The 22,712-nt window shown below is 41.4% G+C and overlaps 3 protein-coding genes and 1 pseudogene across 3 annotated transcripts; 1 reads left to right on the plus strand and 3 right to left on the minus strand.

Moving 5' to 3' along the window:
• Positions 1-68: 68 nt before the first annotated feature.
• LOC145477545 (N-acetylated-alpha-linked acidic dipeptidase 2-like) lies at positions 69-16,025 on the minus strand. Its single transcript, XM_081455546.1, has 5 exons — positions 15,259-16,025; positions 4,258-4,474; positions 3,640-3,840; positions 2,942-3,230; positions 69-2,621 (listed from the first exon to the last, which is right to left on the minus strand). Exons 1-5 carry the CDS (start codon positions 15,525-15,527, stop codon positions 1,330-1,332), a joined length of 2,268 nt encoding a protein of 755 aa, XP_081311672.1. The 5' UTR covers positions 15,528-16,025; the 3' UTR covers positions 69-1,329.
• Positions 4,538-8,532, minus strand: LOC145477540 (uncharacterized). The gene is made up of 4 exons (XM_081455541.1): positions 8,439-8,532; positions 7,032-7,088; positions 6,840-6,910; positions 4,538-6,475 (listed from the first exon to the last, which is right to left on the minus strand). Exons 1-4 carry the CDS (start codon positions 8,530-8,532, stop codon positions 5,708-5,710), a joined length of 990 nt encoding a protein of 329 aa, XP_081311667.1. The 3' UTR covers positions 4,538-5,707.
• On the plus strand, positions 7,084-10,877 carry LOC145477546 (uncharacterized; annotated as a pseudogene).
• A 785-nt stretch (positions 16,026-16,810) lies between the features above and the next one.
• On the minus strand, positions 16,811-22,369 carry LOC145477537 (N-acetylated-alpha-linked acidic dipeptidase 2-like; the record flags this gene model as incomplete). Its single annotated transcript, XM_081455537.1, has 5 exons — positions 16,811-19,504; positions 19,827-20,115; positions 20,460-20,660; positions 21,009-21,018; positions 22,146-22,369. Coding segments are annotated over 5 exons (2,016 nt in total), but the record flags the coding sequence as incomplete, so codon positions are not given.
• Positions 22,370-22,712: the final 343 nt, after the last annotated feature.

Below are 22,712 nucleotides of genomic sequence, written 5' to 3' on the forward strand. Positions count from 1 at the left end.
GTGTTACTGTATAATGCGTTTGGATGTTTACGGATGCAGTTTTTCCTGGATTGAGACTCGGAAACGTCTACAGGATGTGACTGAAATTGAGGACATTTGGAAATAAATCAGTGGCGCATTGCGCGTCGTAATTTTTTTTTGTCACGCAATCCTATAAACGAACATGGATGTCTCTCCGTTTAATTGCTTATCAGCCCAAAATGTCAAACGGTTCGTCGTTTCTTCACTCCTTCGGCATTTGGGACAACTCCGGGGGGTTATGGGGAGGGCGGGTACTCCTCGATCGCTTCAGAGAGTTTTTCATCAGACAGCTTAAAACGAAATAAAGGGGAGACCTCCGGGTGAGAAAATGGAATGGCTCAGGGATTTGAGTCGTTTGGGAACAAGTCATGGGGCACACACCCCAACCGAAAATTCCAAGGAGCTTCTCACCACTTCCTCCTCTCTCCAACGCCTTCGAGTGAGGGATTTGCGAACACGAAACCTGGCAGTAATCAGCCGGCCGCAACGTGGTTTCTTTTTTAGGTCTCTTTCTGTCGCTCATCTACTATTCGGTGAATCGGACACGGTTTTCTTATACCCATCTCGTTTTGCTTTGCCAAGATCGTTCTGCGCTATGCTTGTGTTGCGGATTTCACAACTCACTCCCTATTAGTTTATTGGTAATTATAATCAGGAGCGCGTGGCCAGTGCGGAATACTACTCATCTCTTATTCGAAGTTATAAACGTGCGTTTAATGGTTGTCATTTGAAAAACGTAATTGTAATTGAAGGATGCAGATGCAAATGAGTGTCGTTAAACTAGTGCAGTGACGTTCGCATCGAGAAAATAATCGTTAGATTTCTATTTGCAAAGCTTTGAAATGCACCTAAGGCGAGTTTCACAAACGTGTTTGATGGTACCTAGTAACCAGAGACAAACGTTCTGCTAATTCGAATACACGTTTTGCATTAACATCAAAGACACCTCGATTAACAGCCTTCCCCCAAGTGTTTTAAAGAAAAAAGTGTCATAATGCTTCTATATTTCAACGTTTTAGTAAATTGAAGCATTTAAGCATACAGTTTGTAAAGGGGGACTTAACTGCTGAGTGGCTGTTGAGTTCAGGGAGTGTGAGTATGCTTTTGTATCATTTACTAGCGGTCACTGACAACAAGAGCTCACACATCTCTGACACTAAATGACTTTCAGAGAAATTTCATTTGAAAAAACTTGAATACGCAACAGTACAAACCCAAAGCTACAGTTTAAACCATCCAACTCAATTGTTCTCCACTAGATCAGTCAATCTCACTAAACCTTTGACAACTGTGTGACACTCTCCTCTACTAGTCCATTGTCGCCAAAATCTTGCCAGCCTCTCGCACGCATGTTATAGCGATGGACACTTGCTCCTTGACCAGTTTCCAGTCGTTGGTCTTCTCAATATCAAACAATGCGTCAGTGATTCCCGGGAAGCTTGAACTGCCATAGATGTTGTGCTTTTGAGGTGCAAACAGCACGTGACGAACAAGTTTCCTCCCTGGCAGTCCAAGGGGCCAAATGAAGGCGCGCTCCATGTTCATCATCTGATCATTGAGGATGCGTAGTTTGGCAAAGTCTTTGGTATCGCGGGCCTCGGCCTTTCTCTTTTCGAATGCCACTGCGTTTCTTGAAAATTGTTTTATTTGACTGGCCAGGTGGTCCAGGGTCACATTCCCTTGCAGAAGTAATGACTTATAGTATTTCTCCAGCGCTTCAAAATTACTTTCCAGGGCTTCTTTGTAATCCATCAGATTGTAAGGAAGGATGGGAGTGTCAGCAGCCTCAAGAACAATCCTGGCTCCGATTTGAGACATTGACAAGTGAGTGGTAAAATGTGGATCGTTGAAGGTCTTTTGCCAGTAAAATGTGTCATGTACTGTATGATAAACAGGATAAAGGGTTCTGCCCATGCTCTTAAATCTGTAACTCATGTCAATGCTTGGTACTCCGAGGAAATGACTGAATGGTGCATAATCGGATCCCGAGCCTAGACCTCCAAAGTAAGGCTTACCAGGTTCTGAGGAAGATGGATATTTGATCGACCAGCTATCATACAGACTTGCCTCTTTGTCGTGCGCATTGGGATCCTTCACGAACGCGGATTCTTGATAAACAAGCGACTTCAAGCCAGGATTCCCATTGGCCCCAAAACTGTAGTTCCCTTTCACGGCGGAATCAACATTTAAATACATCACCGCACGGTCCCTGAGCATATTTCTATTTTCTTCCACCCATTCGTAAGAGCCAATAAGACCGTATTCCTCAGCTCCCCAGCTGCAAAACACAATTGTCCTCCTGGGTCGCCAGTCAGTGTTGGTCAGCAGTTCTCCGATACCACGGGACGCTTCCATCATAACCGCTGTTCCGCTTGATGGGTCCACTCCGCCAAAGACCCACGCGTCTCTGTGGTTACCCATGAGCACCAAGCGGTCGGGTTCCTCTTTTCCTAAAATCATTCCAATCACGTTAAATGCAGGTTTTGTGACGAACTGGTTGTTGACTTCAAGTCTGACTTTTAACTCTGAATCTTTGAAGCCTGGTCCAAACCTGTATACGATGTTTAAGCCACCCGCCCATTCTGGAGGAACTTGATCACCTGAAGCAAGAAAAAGCAAAAAAACAAAAAACGCATTTGAGATACCCTCTAATAACAGAAACTGTTCGCATATTACGGTCCGCTCTTGTGCATTGTTAAGTATGGTGTTAATCAGGAAGATCTGAAGAGAAAATCTTGCTGGTCGAATGTAGAAATGATTGTTGACCTCGGTTATCATAAGATATTTCCCTTTGCCTTAGACATGAACAATTGTTTAACTTCTTGTCACTGATAAGCTTCTCAACTGTCCAATAATTGCCTCACAATTTTAAGGATAATATTTATTTATTAACGAGTTACTAAATTATGTTACTCCTCACCTTTAAGGCGTTTCAAGAATTCAACTGCGTTATCATAAGTCATGACCTGCGCGGGAATTTTGGGCAAAGCGTCAGTGTCATTTCTGGTTATCCTGTATACTCCATCTATGGAGGGGAGGAGTGGGGTCAAAGGATCGCCATGTGCAAAACTAATGGTTCCTCTTTGGGTGCCAGTCCCAGGGAGCCACCATGTCTTTGGGAACGTGTTGTTCATGCCTTCTGGAGAGTAGTCCGCTGGATCAGAGTACAACAGTACGCCAGCAGCTCCGCATTTTTCTGCATTTTGAACCTTGTTACAAGAAATGCGTAAAAGTAATTGAACCTTAGCTGTCATATTGCTGCTTCGTATTTATACTTGATACTGTAACACTAAAATCGTTTCATTTATATTTTCAAAAGGTATCTGCAGGAGATTTGGCAGAAGTAAAGACATGATAGGGTTGGTTTCTTACGTAGAAAATCCGATACTGCTAAGCTCTCTCACTATAGCTCATAAGTACTAGGGTTACTTTTGATGTTGTGAATCATACCCCCCCTCCCTCTTCCACCCAAGGCATGTGGTTTTTATGCGTCATACGTTTTCCATCTTTTGATTTTGATGCATTTTGAGAAAGCAAGGAATCGGATTACTGATATGGAGGGGATGTGAAGAGAAAGAGATGAGCCACAAGTTAAAGTGGTTGGCCATCGAATATTACCTTATTTCCTCGAAATATTTTTCCATATCGCATGATCACAATATTCCCAGTGCAGTTCAAGTTTCTCTTCTCCAATTCTTTAAAGTCGTCCACGGTACCGTAGTTTGCGTACAACAGGTCAGCGGCTTGCACCACTCCTGGCGGGGAGTAGCCGAGGAATGGCGGCAAAACAAGAGAATCATTCTCACTTGGTTCTGCAGTCTAAAAGACAAAAGAGGCCTTGCTTTTGAATAACACAAAAGATAAACTGAATGAAGATATCTCTTTGTGTTCTTCAGTGATTCTTGATACTCAAGTTTACTGAATTGCAAGTTCCATTGTTTTTGACTAACAGAGAAGATAAAGGGTTTTCCTTCTCATCTATCTTATCCGCTCCTTTACGCTACACAGGGAATGTAAAAGGTGGAAATTTAAAACTTGGTTATGCGCAAGCTCTCTCAACTACAAGATAGTTTCAGTTACCCAGAGAAGGTGCAAGTGCAACACATGTTCAGAACCATGAAATAAGTGCCAACGTTGCATTACGAACGAAGGCTCTCAGTATTCACCTGAAGACAGGTATTACTGACGATAGTCTAGACAAGTCTGTCAAACCAGCCCCAGGAAGAGATTCCTTACCTTTTCCGGGCCCTCTACGTTCCAGAGAGCGCTTCCGTCTGTTGTGTTAAGGATCTTGACGACGTTTGGTTTATCCCTTGGTGGCATGGATAACAGGACGTCATACCTAACCATTTCCACGTGATCAAACTTATAACTGATCCACTTGTCACGAATGTATTCGCCGAGCTTCCTATTTTCTTCGCCGCCACCAATGTGAGGACGCTTGGTGAAATTGCTGCAAAAATGATACACTCCATGACTACGACATGCGAGAAAAGTCACGCACATCAACTAATACCTAATGCCAGCCTCCCGGTATTATTTAGTCTTCGTCGCAATCGTTACTTGGGTTACGTTGGTTAATCACGCACCGTTTACGGGGCACGAAGAAGCGTTATGTAACGATACAAATACATATACCAAGCTGAAGATGTCTACCAATTCACTGCCAATTCCACCTCTGCCAATTCGACCGGCTGAAACTGTCTGCCAATTCGAATTAAAATTCAGTAGTCGAAACTACTGCATAAAATCAGTTCAATATCCTTTCCAATTGTTCAAAAACATTTTTTAGCTGCATTCAAAGCTATCAATTTGCACCAAACACTCACGTAAATTTATAAAAAGATGTTTTAAATATCCTTTGTTCAGACGGTGAATAGCTCGTCACGTGACTTTTCAATTGACACCAACTTGGTATCATTTTAAAGCTTACCGTCTTATCAGTTCATCTCAACGGGTTCTGCACTTATCTCAACGCAATTAATATCGAAAACGTTCACCCGAACATCGTGTTTTTATAACAGACACACTTGTACTGGCTATTCCGGAAGTGAATAACTCGTCACGTGACTTTTCAACTGACACCAACTTGGTACCATTGTAAAGCTTACCGTCTTATTAGTCCATCTCAACGGCTTCTACACCTACCTCAACGCAATTAACATCGAAAACTTTCACCCGAACAACGTGCTTTAATAGCATACACACTTGTACTGGCTATTCCGGAAGTGAATAACTCGTTACGTGACTTTTCAATTGACAGCATCTTGGCATCATTTTAAATGTTACCGTCTTTTTAGTCCATCTCCACGGCTTCTACACCCATCTCAACGCAATTAATGTCGAAAACATTCACCCGAACATCGTGTTTTAATAACATACACACTTGTGCTGGTTATTCCGGAAGTGAATAACTCGTCACGTGACTTTTCACCTGACACCAACTTGGTATCATTTTAAAGCTTACCGTCTTATTAGTCCATCTCAACGGCTTCTACACCCATCTCAACGGGCTTTCTATAAGATACTCATAACTTTTATTTGCCAGCGGTGTATTATTGAAGTTTTTTAATGTCATTAAGAATCAAATGAAAATCAATGGAAAGAGAACATCAGGTCAGAGTAAGTTCTGGTTACAACCATGGAGCGCGCGTTAGATGCAACTAAACATCGTTAAATAGGGAAATCAATCTTGGGTTTTTCCTTTCGAACGCAACAGTCTCTTGGGTGTCAGCTGTTTACGATTGTTTCTTCTTTGTGACCTGGCAAGCTCCCTTCTCTGCTTCTTTTCTTCAATGGAAGTATCCCATCGAATGCCATAGGGTGTCTTGGTTGGCACATTTATCCCCAGACCGATCCCTGTCGCCATCTCGTACGAGCATCTTTCCAAGTCCGTAATGATTTTCGTCACTGTCTCAAAAACGAGAACGGTACTCACATAATAGCATTGGTCCGGGATACAATCCGGCAAGTCGTACTTCAAAAAAGTATCCATGCATGCCATGATTGGGACAAAGCCTTTCCTAGGTTTTGGTTTTGCCTTGAAAAGGTTTTCCAAATGAAGCATTACATCTGGGAAGATGTAATAAGAACATGTGTTGGCGCCCAAATCGTAGGTTTCCCGGCAGATTCTTGTAATGCTTCTGGTATCCTCCAAGCAACAACCATGCTGGTGGCGTTCCAAGTGAGGAAGGGGCGTATCTTCTGATGGTGGGACGCCTGCTATCTCCACAAGATAATCTTTCATGGCCTTCACCCTCTCTTCCACCATCTTGGGGGTCACCTTAAAGCGATACTCCACCAACTCTTTTTCTTCCGTGTCTTCAACTACTAGATTAATTACCGCAGTGTCGTCTGTACCTTCTGTGGGTGTGCATAATATTTTGGATACTTGGTTCGCTTCGTGTTCTTTCATTTCATTAGTGATACTTTCAGCTAATTTCCTTTTCTTCACCTGTTAACAAATTTCAAATTAGTTTTTTAAGTGACGTTTTCAGTGACGTTTTCAGTGACTTTGACTACATAAAGGAATAACAGAAAACATATGTGAGTTAATATACCTCTGTGCGTACCACTTTAAATAAACTACTGCTCACTATATTTAATGACTTGACACGTTCACAGTCAGGAGATATTGATGGTTTGGTTTCTAAAATGCAAGAAAATGAAGATAACCCAAACAATTCAGCCATGTAGTGCTTACGTTCAAGGATCAACACACAGACGCACATATGCACATTTTAGCCTTTCTGCTATCACCAGTGTTATTTTTCCTATGCCCTTCGCTTTTCCCTTCGCTAAGAATTTTCATTACCAACCTTTAATTTTGAGCGACGTCTGGGCTGCGTCTTTATACCCTGCTGGTAGCTTTCTTTGGGTTCTGCTGTCACTGCAGCGAATTCAGTATAAGTCAGTTATGCATGGTAAGAAATTCATAATTTAAATCTACTAATCATTGAGGTATTGTATCGGCCTCGAGTCATCACTGATCTCTACTCAGTGCAGCTTACCTACATCACCCTGTGGGCAAAACGGTACTGTCTCCAAATCGTGCGAGATTCGTAAAGCTGTAACATAAGATTTGAGCTCGTTACGTTATATCGTGACATGTTGATTTATAATGTACAAGTAAACAAATAGGTACATGTCAACTTTATATGCTAGATCGTACTATGTTCTTTTGTCCTGCTCGAAGTTAAAGGAATTTACTCAAGATATCCTTCCCTCCAGGATCTCACCTTAGTGTTTTTACATTTGCCTGTTGGCGAGAGTTGCGTTTTAAAGGATATCAGTTGGTGAAGTTCGCTATTCCTGAAGTTCGCTATTCTATTTCTCGTTATAGAATTAGAACAAACGTCATACGTACCTTTCGTGGAATTGTTGTGACCTTAAGTGTTATCCAAATCCGGCAATCAAGTGGACAGGCTTTATTCTTTACATTCTTGTCATTCGTGTGCTTACTTTATTCGATTGCTCTGTAACATTGCGTAGACAGCGGCGGAATGAATGAATTTTTGCCATTGAAATTTACAAACCTGAAAATGTGGTAATGGTTTAAGGATAACCGTAATAGTTTAAAGATCTTGTTAATTTTTTTTGTCCGTGTTGTAGAACCAGATACCGCCGGAAATGAATCCAACAAAGGGAAGACAAAAAGTTCAGCAGATTTCATTATTTTGATTGTTGAAAGTATTTGTATTTTAATAAAATGCTCAAAGAGGATACTTGAGTGGACAATTTACACAAGTATGTTTAAACGTTCCCGACAGAAATAAGAATAAACAGTGACGTTAAATTTAATTAGACAACCAAAGCTACAGAGTGTGTGCATTGTCACGCAATAGAAAATAAAATCAACACTGCATGAAATGGCATGTATAAGGAGGTATAATGAGCCCGTATACATAATGTGTACGGAGAGTTATAATGATGTATACTGAATTATATGTATAAGGTCTGTATAATGACCAGTATACGTATGTATCCTTATACTAATGTATACTGTCTTGTGGAGATTTCCTTATACCTAGTGTAAGGGAACATTACACGAGTTGGCAAAGTAAATTCAACTTGATTGTTCTTTTGCATCAGAAATGAAGGAAATGAAGGCTCCGGTTGCTGAAAACAGAGCTGACTTGAAAAATATACCCTGTGGTAATGAGTGCTTCTTACGGAAGAACTTACCTGTAAAGGAAGCCTCAAGTCAGATAAACAGCTATAGTATTATTAGCGCGTCTTTTCGCTACTTTGCAGATTTCGTACAGGTATCATTAACGTATCTTAAGCATCCTGTAAATATATCAACAACGCAGCTTAACGCTTCTTTATGCATTGCGTAAAGGTATCCATAACGTATCTGTACGTTCCTTTACGCATTACGCAGAGATATCAATAAGCTGCGTGAAATGAGTAATTACGTGGGATTTGTGTGGCCGTGAATACCTCGACACTTGGCGTGTCCGAGATCAGAACGTGACGTGTCAAGAAACGTGACGTGTCGGAGAGTGCCATGTTCCGATCCTGATACGTCCGTTGCGGCGTGTCAGGAAAAATCATGGCCTGGGTACGTCATGTGCGGCGTATCAAGGGAAGCCAGGACTCTGACACTTAACGGCTCGCGGTTTTAATTTAATCGGCCAAATTAATTCACGGAGCTTATTTCTCTTTACGCGAAAACTAAAATTTTCAGACGTGCATTTCGTTGTTCGTTTCAGGATGTTTTTTTCCTTTGACAGAAATGACAACGAAGCCTGTGATGACGAAGATCATGAAAGTGATCAGAGTGTAGATGATGCAGATTTAAATTTTGATGAAGTTTACTAAATTATATTGCTTTAACTTATTTCGACGTGTACCCGAAACGTCATTGGAAGACATTTTACTTTATGTGAAAAATAGTTGTTTTTTTGATTATCACAATTACAGTTCTAACTCCATGTAGACTAAGACTTAAAGAAGCATGAAATAGCTTCGACCACATTCAGGAGATCACGAAGATAGTAATCAAGTAGATTTTTATTTGTAAATGTTAAATAAACAGCACAGAGGAACACAAGTAAATGGTGTTTGTTTACGATCAGTTTCTAAGCTAAGATTTGAAAATGAATACCCATAAAACCTGCCACTAGAAATCCCGAAAACAAATTTCATTGTAGCTAAAAACCAGGGGTCATTGTCCATAAGATATACGAAATCAGTACACATCCCGTCCATGCCACGTTCAGTATACCCCTTGATTCTCCCAGTATACGTACTGTATACTGACATTTGACCTGACATAGAAGGAATCCTGCCGCAACTGTAAAATTCCGTATACACACCTTCCACGGACCTGCCAGTATACCTCCTGTTTCACACAGTATACATGATGTATACTGACATGTATAATGACATATAAGGAATCCTGCCACAAGTGTATAAGATCCTGGTATTTTTCTTGGCCAACCCTGAAATATACTGATCATTATACGGACCTTATACTTCCTGCCGCATCCTTATATTTGTCTTATACCAATAGATATACTTGTTAGGTTCACACTAGGCACTAAGTCTGTCTTAGCCTAAGTCAAGCCAAGTCACCCTAAGTCCGCTTAAGCGTTCAGACCGCCATATATTAGAAGACAAATTCTTTCCGTGCAAAGCTGTCATCATTAACGATAAAAATAACAGATAAGGTAAGTAACGTCCCAAATGTGGTGAGGTAGTCACGATCCATTTTAGCGAAGAAGTTGAGCGGATCAAAATGAGACCGAGAAGCCGTAAAATCGCTGTAATTGCGACTGTCGTCTGTTTATTCAATTTACAAAGGTTGATCAGCCAAATAACCTTACAAAATCTTATGTTCCTTCGTGAAAGAATGATGGAAGATTTTGTCCAAGAGAGTGAAAGCCTGGTTTTTCTGACCGCTGTACTTTTGAGTGTTCACCGAAGACGAGGTAATTTTCGGCACATAAGAAGATGTAATGCTAGCATCACCTCGGCTGAATGTTCTTTGGAGACCAAACTTTCGAATGGAACGTGAAACGTTTGACGAGCTTTGCCGACTTCTTCGTGGTGATCTGACGAGACAGGAAACGAGATTGAGAAAGCCTGTGTCTGTAGAGAAGCGTGTTGCTGTTGGTGTTTGGAGACTTTCCACTGGAAACAGTTATAGGTCATGTGGACTGCAGTTTGGCCTGGGAAAATCTACAGCTAAAGTGATATGTCGTGAGTTCGAGGAGGCTTTGTGTCGAAAAAAGGACTTATTCATTCGATTCCCTTACACTGAAGACGAAGTGCAAGAAGCGATGGACACCTTTGAAGAAGAATACAAGTTTCCACAAATTGTAGGAGCAATTGACGGCTGCCACATAGAAATCAACGCGCCACCGGAGAACAAGGAAGATTACTTTAACAGAAAACAGTATTATAGCATCAACCTGCAAGGGACAGTGAACTCGTAGCTGCTTTTTCAACATGTAGCAGTGGGCTATCCCGGTAGTATTCACGATGCAAGAGTGCTACGACTGAGTGGAATTTTTGACCTTGCAGAAAACGAAGAAATTTTATCAGCACCTACAAGAATGGTTTATGGGGGACTGTTGAGGCCAATGCTAGTAGGTGACAGTGCTTATCCTTTGAAAAACTGGCTAATAAAGCCCTTTTCAAACAGAGGGCGCCTTTCGCCTCAGAAAAGACGCTTTAATGAAAAATTAAGTGCAATGAGATCAGTGATCGAGAGGACGTTCGGCTTGTTGAAAGGACGTTGGAGGCTTTTACTGAAAAAGATTGAACAAAGTCACACTTCCGTACCGCGAAGCGTGACAGCAGCATGTGTTTTACATAATTTTTTGTATAATGCAAGGGAATTCATTTGATGATGACGACGATCGCCCACCACCAGACGATCAAAATGACGCAGACGAAGATGATGAACCACAAGACGGATCAGCTACACGCCAAACTATGCTAGATTATCTACTTTCTCAGGGTGTACTTTAATTCAGCCACCTTCCTCATCGCACCATAGGACGCACTGTAATTCAATGGCGTGACAATGTTTTTCTTTATAAAACGCGCATTTATTGAGCTTGATTTTTTAAAATTTTGCATTTCTTTTTCCCAGAAGCTGTGTTACAATCAATAAAATGCTCAAAAAGATTGAATACCTGTTACTCTACTATTCATAACACAAATAAAAAATGAAACTTCTGCGAAGCCAGCTAGTTAACAACAACAGATCATTTAAATGTTCAAATTAATCGGCAACGCACGCAACATCTTTTTAGTCACTTTTTAAACAGTCTTTTAAAATGTCTTTTAGGCCTGACACAAGAGCCTTGGTCTGCTCTGTCTGGCTTTGTATAGCAGCCTGCTGAAGTTCCATGATGCGGTTGAAGCGTTCGCCTTGCTTTTCCATGGAAAGACGCCACATGTCACATATTCCCTTCATGTAGGGGTCTTCATCTTGGTCATTTGGCTCCTTTCTTTTGCACTTGGGTGCTTTCCCTTTTGTCTTTTGTGGGACTTGCTGCGACTTCGGTGGTGATTCATCTGAGGCCGAACTTGTGCTAGGCTGCTGAGAATCAGAATTCGCGGCTGATGATGAGTTTTCCCCCTCTTTCGTGACTGGTCCTGCTGAGGGAGACTTCTTCTTTGGAATGACCTTTGAAGAACTTATGGTCATGCGATCGGGGTTAATAGCGTCCCGCGTCCCTAGAATATCATCTAGTTCTTCGTAGAACGCGCAGTTACTTTGAAGTTTCTTAGCGCCCTCTTCTCCAGTGGAAGCCATTTTCGTTCTCACCTGGCGGTATTCATATTCCAGGTTCTTTATTCTTTTCTTGAGTTGATCCAGGTTTTTGTTTGATGACATCCCCAGATCGCAGCACTTGTCTTGAATTTTTTTTTAAATTTGACTCCACAGACTCTTTTTTTGAGCGGTCGAAGCAGATTTCAGGGAATCGTAAAGGGCACCCCAAATCTCCAGCAATACGCTAGTTTCATCTCTGGTCCAGTCGGCCCTTGTGCGCTTAGACCCTTCTGAATTCGGACTTGGGGCGCTGCTCAGCTCTGAAGGACCTGGAGGCACTGGTATGGGAGCCATCATGGGTGGATAGTAAGCTCCAAATGGTGGCATAAATGGAGAAGGAGACGAACTAAACTGAGGCGGTGAAGCCGCATTAAAAACATGAGGCATTCGTGCTTCAGATCTGTTGGGAAATCGGCGAGGAATATCATAAGAAAAGAAAATGACACTTGTGTAGGCCAATAAAAAGTGATCAAGGCACGCAACTTACGTCGCATAAGGTGAAAAGTCCGTAGCGTAATTGCCTTCTAACGTTTCGTCCTCTCGGTAATGCATCTTCAGTTAATTTTGTTCGTGAGAAGAAGCCGTGTCGTGATTTCTTTGGTTTTCGTGCCTAACGCGGGAATCTCTATCTGATGAAACCCACGATTTTGAAATTTTTTTGCTATCAGGTTTCTTAAGTCAGCCTTAAGTCATGTTTGAAACAGACTTAAGGACGGCTTAGATCGTTTGAGTTTGCCGACACTAAGACAGAAATCACGCTTCTGTGACTTAGCGGTTCACACCTGTCATTTTCACTAAGTCGACTTAAGAGCTTACTAAGTCAGACTTAGTGGTCTAATGTGAACCCAAGTACTGACTGTGTGCGACCTGAGGAAGGCTCCTTGTACAGACGATTTTATGCAGTGCAAAAACCAATCAGTGGATTAAGTCAAGAAATTGTGATATTATAGACGATAACTAAAGAGGACAGTTCTCAAAGTTTAAGGTTGTTCCAAAGTTGAGATATTCGTCGAAATGTTCCGTGCAAAATTATAGAGCCTAGTCCTCCAATATGGCGCCCGGAAAATAGTGTAAACAACTGGAACTTACTTTCGCTATCTAGACAACTGCTTATCTGAACCGAACCAAAAAACATTTACACAAGCACTTTTCCTAATACTTTAACTCCTAAAATGGCTAACAATCACGAGATATATGCGTCTATTTTTCGACAAACACGATCTTAGCTTCATGTCACGCACCGCCATAACTCCGAAATTCAAAATACGCTGGTTTCCAAACAAAGGCGCTATTGAGCTGGAAAGTTGTAAACAGATATAAATTTAGTACCTCTTATACCTGATGGGGATAAAACATATAGGAGCTCTTTAGATTTGATGACGTCACCTGCACACACTCTATTAAAAAACGATTATTGAAAAACGGCTATTATCAAAAAAACTGATTGAGAACCGCACTTTGCCCTGTGAACACAGGATAAACTAGCAAGCACAAGAAGATAAACTCAAGTAAAGCTATCACAAGTAGAGAACTAACTTGTAATTTTCATCGATCGCGATGTTGGGAATGGGGAATGTCTGTATGATTACAATCGTCGGTCAAATGACAACGTAAACAACTGATTTTGGGGTGGCAGTGACATCAATCGTTCGCTCCTGTCCACTAAAAGCCGACGGTTGATGGTCGTTGATGATAATGTTTTTTCCCAATTCTCGTACTTTTCATCTCACAATGTTTCCACTGATACTGATTACAATCACCAACCAAGAATACCGGGTTCGCATTTTGTCTTTAAACGCAACACGCCATGCGATCGTGTCCTTTTCTTTATTTTAAAAAATGATTGCGTTGAGGTGGATGTAGAAGCCGTGAGATGGACTAATAAGGCAGTAAGCTTTAAAATGATTCCAAGTTGGTGTCAATTGAAAAGTCACGTGTCGAGTTATTCACTTCCGGAATAGCCAGTACAAGTGTGTATGCTATTAAAGCACGATGTTCGGGTGAAAGTTTTCGTTATTAATTGCGTTGAGATGGGTGTAGAAGCTGTTGAGATGGACTAATAAGACGGTAAGCTTTAAAATGATACCAAGTTGGTGTCAATTGAAAACTCATGTGACGAGTTATTCACTTCTGAACAAAGATATTTACAACATCTTTTTATAAATTTACGTGAGTGTTTGGTGCAAATTGATAGCTTTGCATGCAGCTAAAAAATGTTTTTGAACAATTGGTAAGGATATGTAACTGATTTTATACAGTAATTTCGACTACTCAATTTTAATTCGAATTGGTTGAGGTGGAATTGGCAGTGAATTGGCAGACAACTTCAGCTTGGCAATACTTACGGGAAGATTACGAAGGGGTCTACAGGGAGAATGGGCGGGGGATCGTCATTGCATTATTCCTCTGCTACATCCTTGTACAGAAAAACCGGCCAAGAAAGAGACAGGCCCTACAATTTGTCAGCCTTAAATAACTTCTAGAGACTCGTTTTAGTACAGTATTTTCGGTGGGAGGCAGAAAAGTGCGTGAAATGTAAATGTCGACACATCCTGCTGGTTTTCATTGTCACGCCACGAAAAAGTAAAATCGAACATTGAACAAAAGAACACACGAATTTGAATTTTTATCGAAGATAAATAAGCAGTTAACTTCTCCTGGTCTCAGGATGCTATCGAGCTGAAAACTTGTGATAAAATATATGTTTTTGCAGGTCTTATAGCTTTGATGACGTCATGGCATCATGTTCAGGGTCTTTTAGTTTTAGCTCGGATAAAGATTCTAAGTAGAGTGTAAGGTTCAGTATTTTAGTAATAAATTTTGGAAATCTGATGCATTTGCTGTAGATTAATAAGGCTTTCTTTTCTTTCCTTTTCTCGCCGTCCGCATGCCATGCCAAATCTCTTGACCCTCTGTGATAGGCACTAAGATATGATACAGACAGACACTTTCTTTTGTTTATGGTCTGTTTAATGTATGAGTTGTTATGTAATTTTGTGGGGCTGCAGAGCAGTTTTGGGTGTTCGAATCTACGCTGAGATCAAATCAACGGTCATATGGGTTTGCTCAGTTATATAAGTTTGAAGCTATCCTTCAGTAGCATTGTTATAAATTGGACGATTCGATTGAGGCCTTGAGCTACAGTATTTCTTATTATTCGTGTATATTCCAATTATTCGTGACATCGCTTTTGTATCACGCATAGTGGAATATTTTCTTTACATACCCTGACGATGTCGTAGATCGGCTAAAGCTTTGAATGAAAAAGAAAATGACAGTAGCTCAAGGCCTTAATCGAATTCTTCAGTTATGTATAATTAGCTAGTTAATTCAGTTATTAAAAGGTAGCTGGAAGAGATAAGCATCAGTCTGAAACTGATCTGCAAATTCCAGACTAAATAAAGTTTTTGCATGTTTGTATCCGCAAAGCTCTACCTACAACTTACCGAGAAAACGTCTCCACGCTTTCTGCTGTGAGAGAATTAACCGCCTGTTCGTGGTATTTTTTGTAGTCATATTCTCCGTTCTCGCTCTTCCCGGATGAATTCACCGTCTTGCTCGTTGGCGCCTTCTTTGCAAAATAACCGATCAGGAAACCAACGAAGAAGATTACGAGAGCAACCAATATTCCCAGGGCCACTAGGCACCAAAAGCGATTTGTTCGCCGCTTTACAGGTTTATTGGTGGTTAAATCAAAGGTTTCAGTAGATGCCATGACTCATCAAGTCAGCCACTACCTAGTGCACGTAGCTCAACAACAACTTCACAACTCAACAACTTCAGCAAGTTCAGCGTCAATCAGAATAATTAAACTGATCGAGGTCACCGTTCAGCAGTGTCAGCCAATCGCAGCCTAGTGATATGCGCTACTGAAGTCAAAAACAAGTCAATTGAAATTAGAGATAGTTCACTTAATTCGGAGTGTTTCTTTCATACCTATCTATCTATATACTAGTCTTCTTCTTTTTTTTCTGTTTGTCGTTGTGTAGCACCAGCCACTTATAATTAGTTTATGTAAGATCACGCGATATGTTTGAACTGACTTCAGACACTCTACCCAAAACTTTTTGATAAGAGGAAGGGTCAATTATATCCTAGCGTGCAGACAAGCGGCTTGTAATAAGTCAACTCTCTCTCACGGAAGCAATCGCTTGCATGGGAACATTAGATTGCGATACCTCCCGTTTCCTCCTAGTCTCCTCCGCAGCCGTTTTTTGGGGGGAGCGTTGCGTGACATCCCATAAAACGGCTGCGGAGGAGACTAGTTTCCTCCCGATACCTCCCGATAGCTCCCGTTTCCCGTTTCTCGTTTCCCGTTAGTGCGAAGGGACTAGCCCCCGCAACTAGTCGCGGGGACAAGTCCCATGGTGTGAACTGGCCATTTTTACAACAAAATCTAGTCGCAGGGACTAAAATTTGGTCCCTGCGACTAGTCCCACGAAGTCAAACTGGTTTGAATTTTTGGGACAAGTCCCTGCGACTTGTTCCTCCAAACGCTTCGTGTGAAATGTTTGAGGGACAAGTCCATGCGACCAGTCCCTTCGTGTAAACTTTTCAGGGGACTAGTTGCAGGGAATAGTCGCAGGGACTAGTCGTAGGGATTAGTCCCGTCGTGTGTGCCAATTGATATCAAAAGTTTCCAGAAGGTCCTGCTCTCCCACTGAGCCACTAAGCTAATTTGCTCAACTGAGCCCCAGTTACAGAATCTCTCGAAGGCGAGTGCAACCACTCTTGAGGCTGTTGATTTGAAATTTTCAACTACTTTTAAACTCCGGTAAGTGACCACATTATGATTGAACCTCACATCAGGCACTAATTGGGTAACGAGACGCCTTGCAACCCGATGACACAAGAAAGTTTGCTTTTACAAGAACATCAAATTGTCTCTCTCCTATCCGACGTGCGTTATGTACACAGTCAGCATTACAACTTGGAAATCGTACTGACACACGGAAAGCCCTTAAAATTGCCAGATGTGTTACTGTATAATGCGTTTGGATGTTTACGGATGCAGTTTTTCCACGATTGAGACTCGGAAACGTCTACAGGATGTGACTCAAATTGAGGACATTTGGAAATAAATTAGTGGAGCATTGCGCTTCGTAATTTTTTTTTTGTCACGCGACCCTGTGAACGAACGTGGATGTCTCTCTGTTTAATTGCTTATCAGCCCAAAATGTCATTCGGTTCTCGTTTCTTCACTCCTTCGGCATTTGGGACAACTTCGGGGGGGTTATGGGGAGGGCGAGTACTCCTCGATCGCTTCAAAGAGTTTTGGCCTGGGGATGGCTGCTGAAACGTAGAAATGAGTATACTTTTAGGGAAACCACAAGAGCGTTTTTACGGAAACGGATTTGTCTCTTTTCATCAGACAGCTTAAAACGAAATAAAGAGGAGACCTCCGGGTCAGAAAATGGAACTGGCTCAGGGGTTTGAGTCGTTTGAGAACAACTTGAAGTCATGGGGCACACATCCCAACCGAAAATTCCAAGGAGCTTCTCATCACTTCCTCCTCTCTCCAACGCCCTCCAGTAAGGGATTTGCGAACACGAAACCTGGCAGTAATCAACCGGCTGCAACGTGGTTTCTTTTTTAGGTCTCTTTTTGTCGCTCATTTAGTATTCGGTGAATCGGACACGGTTTTCTTATGGCCATCTTGTTTTGCTTTGCCAAGATCGTTTTGCGCCATGCTTGTGTTGCGCATTTCATAACTCACTCCCTATTAGTTTATTGATAATTATAATCAGGAGCCCATAGCCAGTGCGGAATACTACTCATCTCTTATTCGAAGTTATAAACGTGCGTTTAATGGTTGTCATCTGAAAAACGTAATTGTGGTTGAAGGATGCACTGCAGATGCAAATGAATGTCGTTAAACTAATGCGGTGAGGTTCGCATCGAGAAAATAATCGTTGGATTTCTATTTGCAAAGCTTTGGAATGCACCTAAGGCGAATTTCACAAACGTGTTTGATGGTACCTAGTAACTAGAGACAAACGTTTTTCTGCTAATTCGAATATACGTTTTGCATTAACATCAAAGACATCTCAATTAACAGCCTTTCCTCAAGTGTTTTAAAGAAAAAAGTGTCATAATGCTTCTATATTTCAACGTTTTAGTGAATTGAAGCCTTTATGCATGCATTTTGTAAAAGGGGAATTGGCTGCTGAGTGACTGTTGAGTTCAGGGAGTGTGAGTTTACTTTTGTATCATTTACTAGCAGCCAATGATAACAAGAGCTGGCACATCTAAATGACTTTGAGGGAAATTTCACTTGAAATTACTTGGTTACGCTTCAGTACAAACCCAAAGCTACAGTTTAAACTATCTAACTCAATTGTTCCACATTAGATCAGTCAATCTCACTAAACCTTTGACAACTGTGTGACACTCTCCTCTACTAGTCCATTGTCGCCAAAATCTTGCCAGCCTCTCGCACGCATGTTATAGCGATGGACACTTGCTCCTTGACCAGTTTCCAGTCGTTGGTCTTCTCAATATCAAACAATGCGTCAGTGATTCCCGGGAAGCTTGAACTGCCATAGATGTTGTGCTTTTGAGGTGCAAACAGCACGTGACGAACAAGTTTCCTCCCTGGCAGTCCAAGGGGCCAAATGAAGGCGCGCTCCATGTTCATCATCTGATCATTGAGGATGCGTAGTTTGGCAAAGTCTTTGGTATCGTGGGCCTCGGCCTTTCTCTTTTCGAATGCCACTGCGTTTCTTGAAAATTGTTTTATTTGACTGGCCAGGTGGTCCAGGGTCACATTCCCTTGCAGAAGTAATGACTTATAGTATTTCTCCAGCGCTTCAAAGTTACTTTCCAGGGCTTCTTTGTAATCCATCAGATTGTAAGGAAGGATGGGAGTGTCAGCAGCCTCAAGAACAATCCTGGCTACGATTTGGGACATTGACAAGTGAGTGGTAAAATGTGGATCGTTGAAGGTCTTCTGCCAGTAAAATGTATCATGTACTGTATGATAAACAGGAAAAAGGGTTCTGCCCATGCTCTTAAATCTGTAACTCATGTCAATGCTTGGTACTCCGATAAAATGACTGAATGGTACGTAATCGGATCCCGCACCCAGAGTTCCGAAGTGAGGCTTACCAGGTTCTGTGGAAGATGGAATTTGTATTGACCAGTGGTCATACAGACTTGCCTCTTTGTCATGCGCATTGGGATCCTTCACGAACGCGGATTCTTGATAAACAAGCGACTTCAAGCCAGGATTTCCATTGGCCCCAAAACTGTAGTTCCCTTTCACGGCAGAGTCAACATTCAAATACATCACCGCACGGTCCCTGAGCACGTTTCTATTTTCTTCCACCCATTCGTAAGAGCCAATAAGACCGTATTCCTCAGCTTCCCAACTGCAAAACACAATTGTCCTCCTAGGTCGCCAGTCAGTGTTGGTCAGCAGTTCTCCGATACCACGCGACGCTTCCATCATAACCGCTGTTCCGCTTGATGGGTCCGCTCCGCCAAAGACCCACGCGTCTCTGTGGTTACCCATGAGCACCAAGCGGTCGGGTTCCTCTTTTCCTAAAATCGTTCCAATCACGTTAAATGCAGGTTTTGTGACGAACTGGTTGTTGACTTCAAGTCTGACTTTTAACTCTGAATCTTTGAAGCCTGGTCCAAACCTGTATACGATGTTTAAGCCACCCGTCCATTCTGGAGGAACTTGATCACCTGAAGCAAGAAAAAGCAAACAAACAAAAAACGCATTTGAGATACCTGCAAATATCAGAAACTGTTGGCATATTACGGTCCGCTCTTGTACATTGTTAAGTATGGTGTTAATCAGGAAGATCTGAAGAGAAAATCTTGCTGGTCGAATGATGAAATGATTATTGACCTCGGTTATCATAAGATATTTCCCTTTGCCTTAGACATGAACAATTGTTTAACTTCTTGTCACTGATAAGCTTCTCAACTATGTCCAGTAATTGTCTCACAATTTCAAGGATAACGTTTATTTATTGAGAAGTTATTAAATTATGTTACTCCCCACCTTTAAGGCGTTTCAAGAATTCAACTGCGTTATCATAAGTGATGACCTGCGCGGGAATTTTGGGCAAAGCGTCAGTGTCATTTCTGGTTATTCTGTAAACTCCATCTATGGAGGGGAGGAGTGGGGTCAAAGGATCGCCATGTGCAAAACTAATGGTTCCTCTTTGGGTGCCAGTCCCAGGGAGCCACCATGTCTTTGGGAACGTGTTGTTCATGCCTTCTGGAGAGTAGTCCGCTGGATCAGAGTACAACAGTACGCCAGCAGCTCCGCATTTTTCTGCATTTTGAACCTTGTTACAAGAATTGCATAAAAGTAAACCTTAGCTGTCATATTGTTGCTTCGTATGTGCACTTGTTACTCTAACACTAATATCCTTTCAATTATATTTTCAATAGGTATCTAAGGGAGATTTGACACAAACCATAGCTCATAAGTACTCTGGTTACTTTTCATGTTGTGTATCATACCCCCAGCTCCTTCCACCCAGTGGCATGTGGTTTTTTGCTTCATACTTTGTCCACCTTTTGATTTTGATACAATTTGAGAAAGCAAGGAATTGGATTACTGATGTGAAGGAGGTGTGGAGAGAAGGAGATGAGACACAAGTTAAAGTGGTTGGCAATCGAATATTACCTTATTTCCTCGAAATATTTTTCTATATCGTATGATCACAATCTTTCCAGTGCAGTTCAAATTTCTCTTCTCCAATTCTTTAAAGTCGTCCACGGTACCGTAGTTTGCATACAACAGGTCAGCGGCTGGCACCACACCTGGCGGAGAGTAGCCGAGGAATGGCGGCAAAACAAGAGAATCGTTCTCACTTGGTTCTGCAGTCTAAAAGACAAAAGAGTGCCTTGCTTTTGAATGAAACAAAAGGTAAACTGAATGAAGATATTTCTTTGTGTTCTTTATTAATTCTTGACACTCAAGTTTACTGAATTTCCAGTTTCCATTGTTTTTGACTTACAGAGAAAATAAAAGGTTTTACCTTCCCATCTATTTTATCCGCTCCTTTACGTTACACAGGGAATACAAAAGGTGGAAATTGTAAAACTGGGTTATGCACGAGCTTTCTCAACATAAGATATACTTTCAGTTACCCAGAGAAGGTTCAACTGCAACACATGTCGAGAACCATGAAATAAGTGCCAACGTTGCATTACAAACTAAGGCTCTTTATACTCTAATCACCCTGAAACGATTATAAAATATTTTGTAACTAATCTTAATAAACACAAACACAGCATCAGGGGCGGGCATCTCGTTTATTGATACAGCGAGCGTTACATCATCATAAAGAAAATACAGCAGTGAATAAACAGAAAAATTAAAAAGCAAAGTTGAAAGAGATGCCTTCGAGTGGCTCTTGCATAACTTACAAATTCTTAAATAGCCTACTAGCCCCTTAGGGATTCACGCCTAAAATACTTCTACAGTTAACACGAACCATACATAGTGAACATACTCCAGTGTAATTAGCGAAACGTTACAAAATATATTTATACTCTAATCACCCTGAAACGATTATAAAATATTTTGTAACTAATCTTAATAAACACAAACACAGCATCAGGGGCGGGCATCTCGTTTATTGATGCCCGCTTTCGAAAATAAAGAAAGAGAACAAAGGAATCTAAGTGTGCAAACTTCAAGAAACTGAAAGTAAAGATTCTAACTTATCGTAATATAGCCGTAGCTAGCCATCCTTGGCTCGATCAGTCTCCCATCTGCCGTGACATAAAGAGTCTAGATTGTTGATGTCTGCTCCTTAGCGGCCCCTGTTCTTAAGCTATGTAGATCAAACAAGTGTATAAGATATCCTAGTTCCGCAAACGCATGCCAAGTCCAAAACTTTATTTTACTACAAATTCTTTGAGAGCAAAATATGCTCTATCTTTGAAGAAAATAAATTCATAAAATTAAAACTAAAAATTACATATAATAAACATCTGTTTTGCTCTCACATGTATAAATTCTGACAAATGCATCGCAAAAACTAACGTCACAACAGCGAAAGCTAACTCGTTGACGCGGAGAAAAGCCGATTAGGCAGTCACGCAAATTGCAGCTAAGCGATGATTAGAGGGATTAGCCTTGGGGCGCGCAAGCCTATTATATATCCTCAAAATCATCTCGGGAGTAACAGCGCCCCCCTTTTTATGGAAACAGGTTTTGTAAGCTCAATTTTAGCCGCCTCGAGAACACTTGTATCACAAGTCAAATCACAAATCGGAAAGCCATACCGATGGTGTGCCCAATTTATGCCATAACAGACAGACTCAAGTGTGGAGTAGAGGGAACTCTGCTGCAGCAAAATACTCCAAATAAGGAGCAAATGACGTCTCATCAGACGGCAAACAAGCGACTTCCTCAAAGCGCGAAGACCATTCTCTAAATGTTTGAAAGTCACTTGAATAACGCTCTGTTGTTGAAGGGGCCTTTGCTTTAGAGGAACGCAAGGGAAGAGCTTCCGTTGACTTGCGAAGCCGTCTGGATCTCTTTAGTGGGCAACCTTTGAAGTAAACACACATCCACTTTGTAGACTTGAAAGATAACAAAAAAAAAGTGAGAACAATTAGAAAAAACAAAAAAGCAACAACACGCAGATCAGAACATAAGGAAGGCCCAGAGGCCTAAATCTTGTATTCAGCACACTATATACTGGCAGTCCTGCACAAAAACGGCATGGCTCAACGGCCTTAAACAGTGTAATCACCTAAGATCAACACGTGATAAACGGGCAGTCCCGCACAAAGATGACATGGTCCAACGGCCTAAAACAGTGCAATCACCTAAGATCAACACATGATAAACGGGCAGTCCCGTACAAAAATGGCATGGCCCAATGGCCTAAAACAGTGCAATCACCTAAGATCAACACATGAT

This window comes from Orbicella franksi, unplaced genomic scaffold (genome assembly GCF_964199315.1).
Source record: "Orbicella franksi unplaced genomic scaffold, jaOrbFran1.1 SCAFFOLD_76, whole genome shotgun sequence".
Taxonomy (NCBI): domain Eukaryota; kingdom Metazoa; phylum Cnidaria; class Anthozoa; order Scleractinia; family Merulinidae; genus Orbicella; species Orbicella franksi.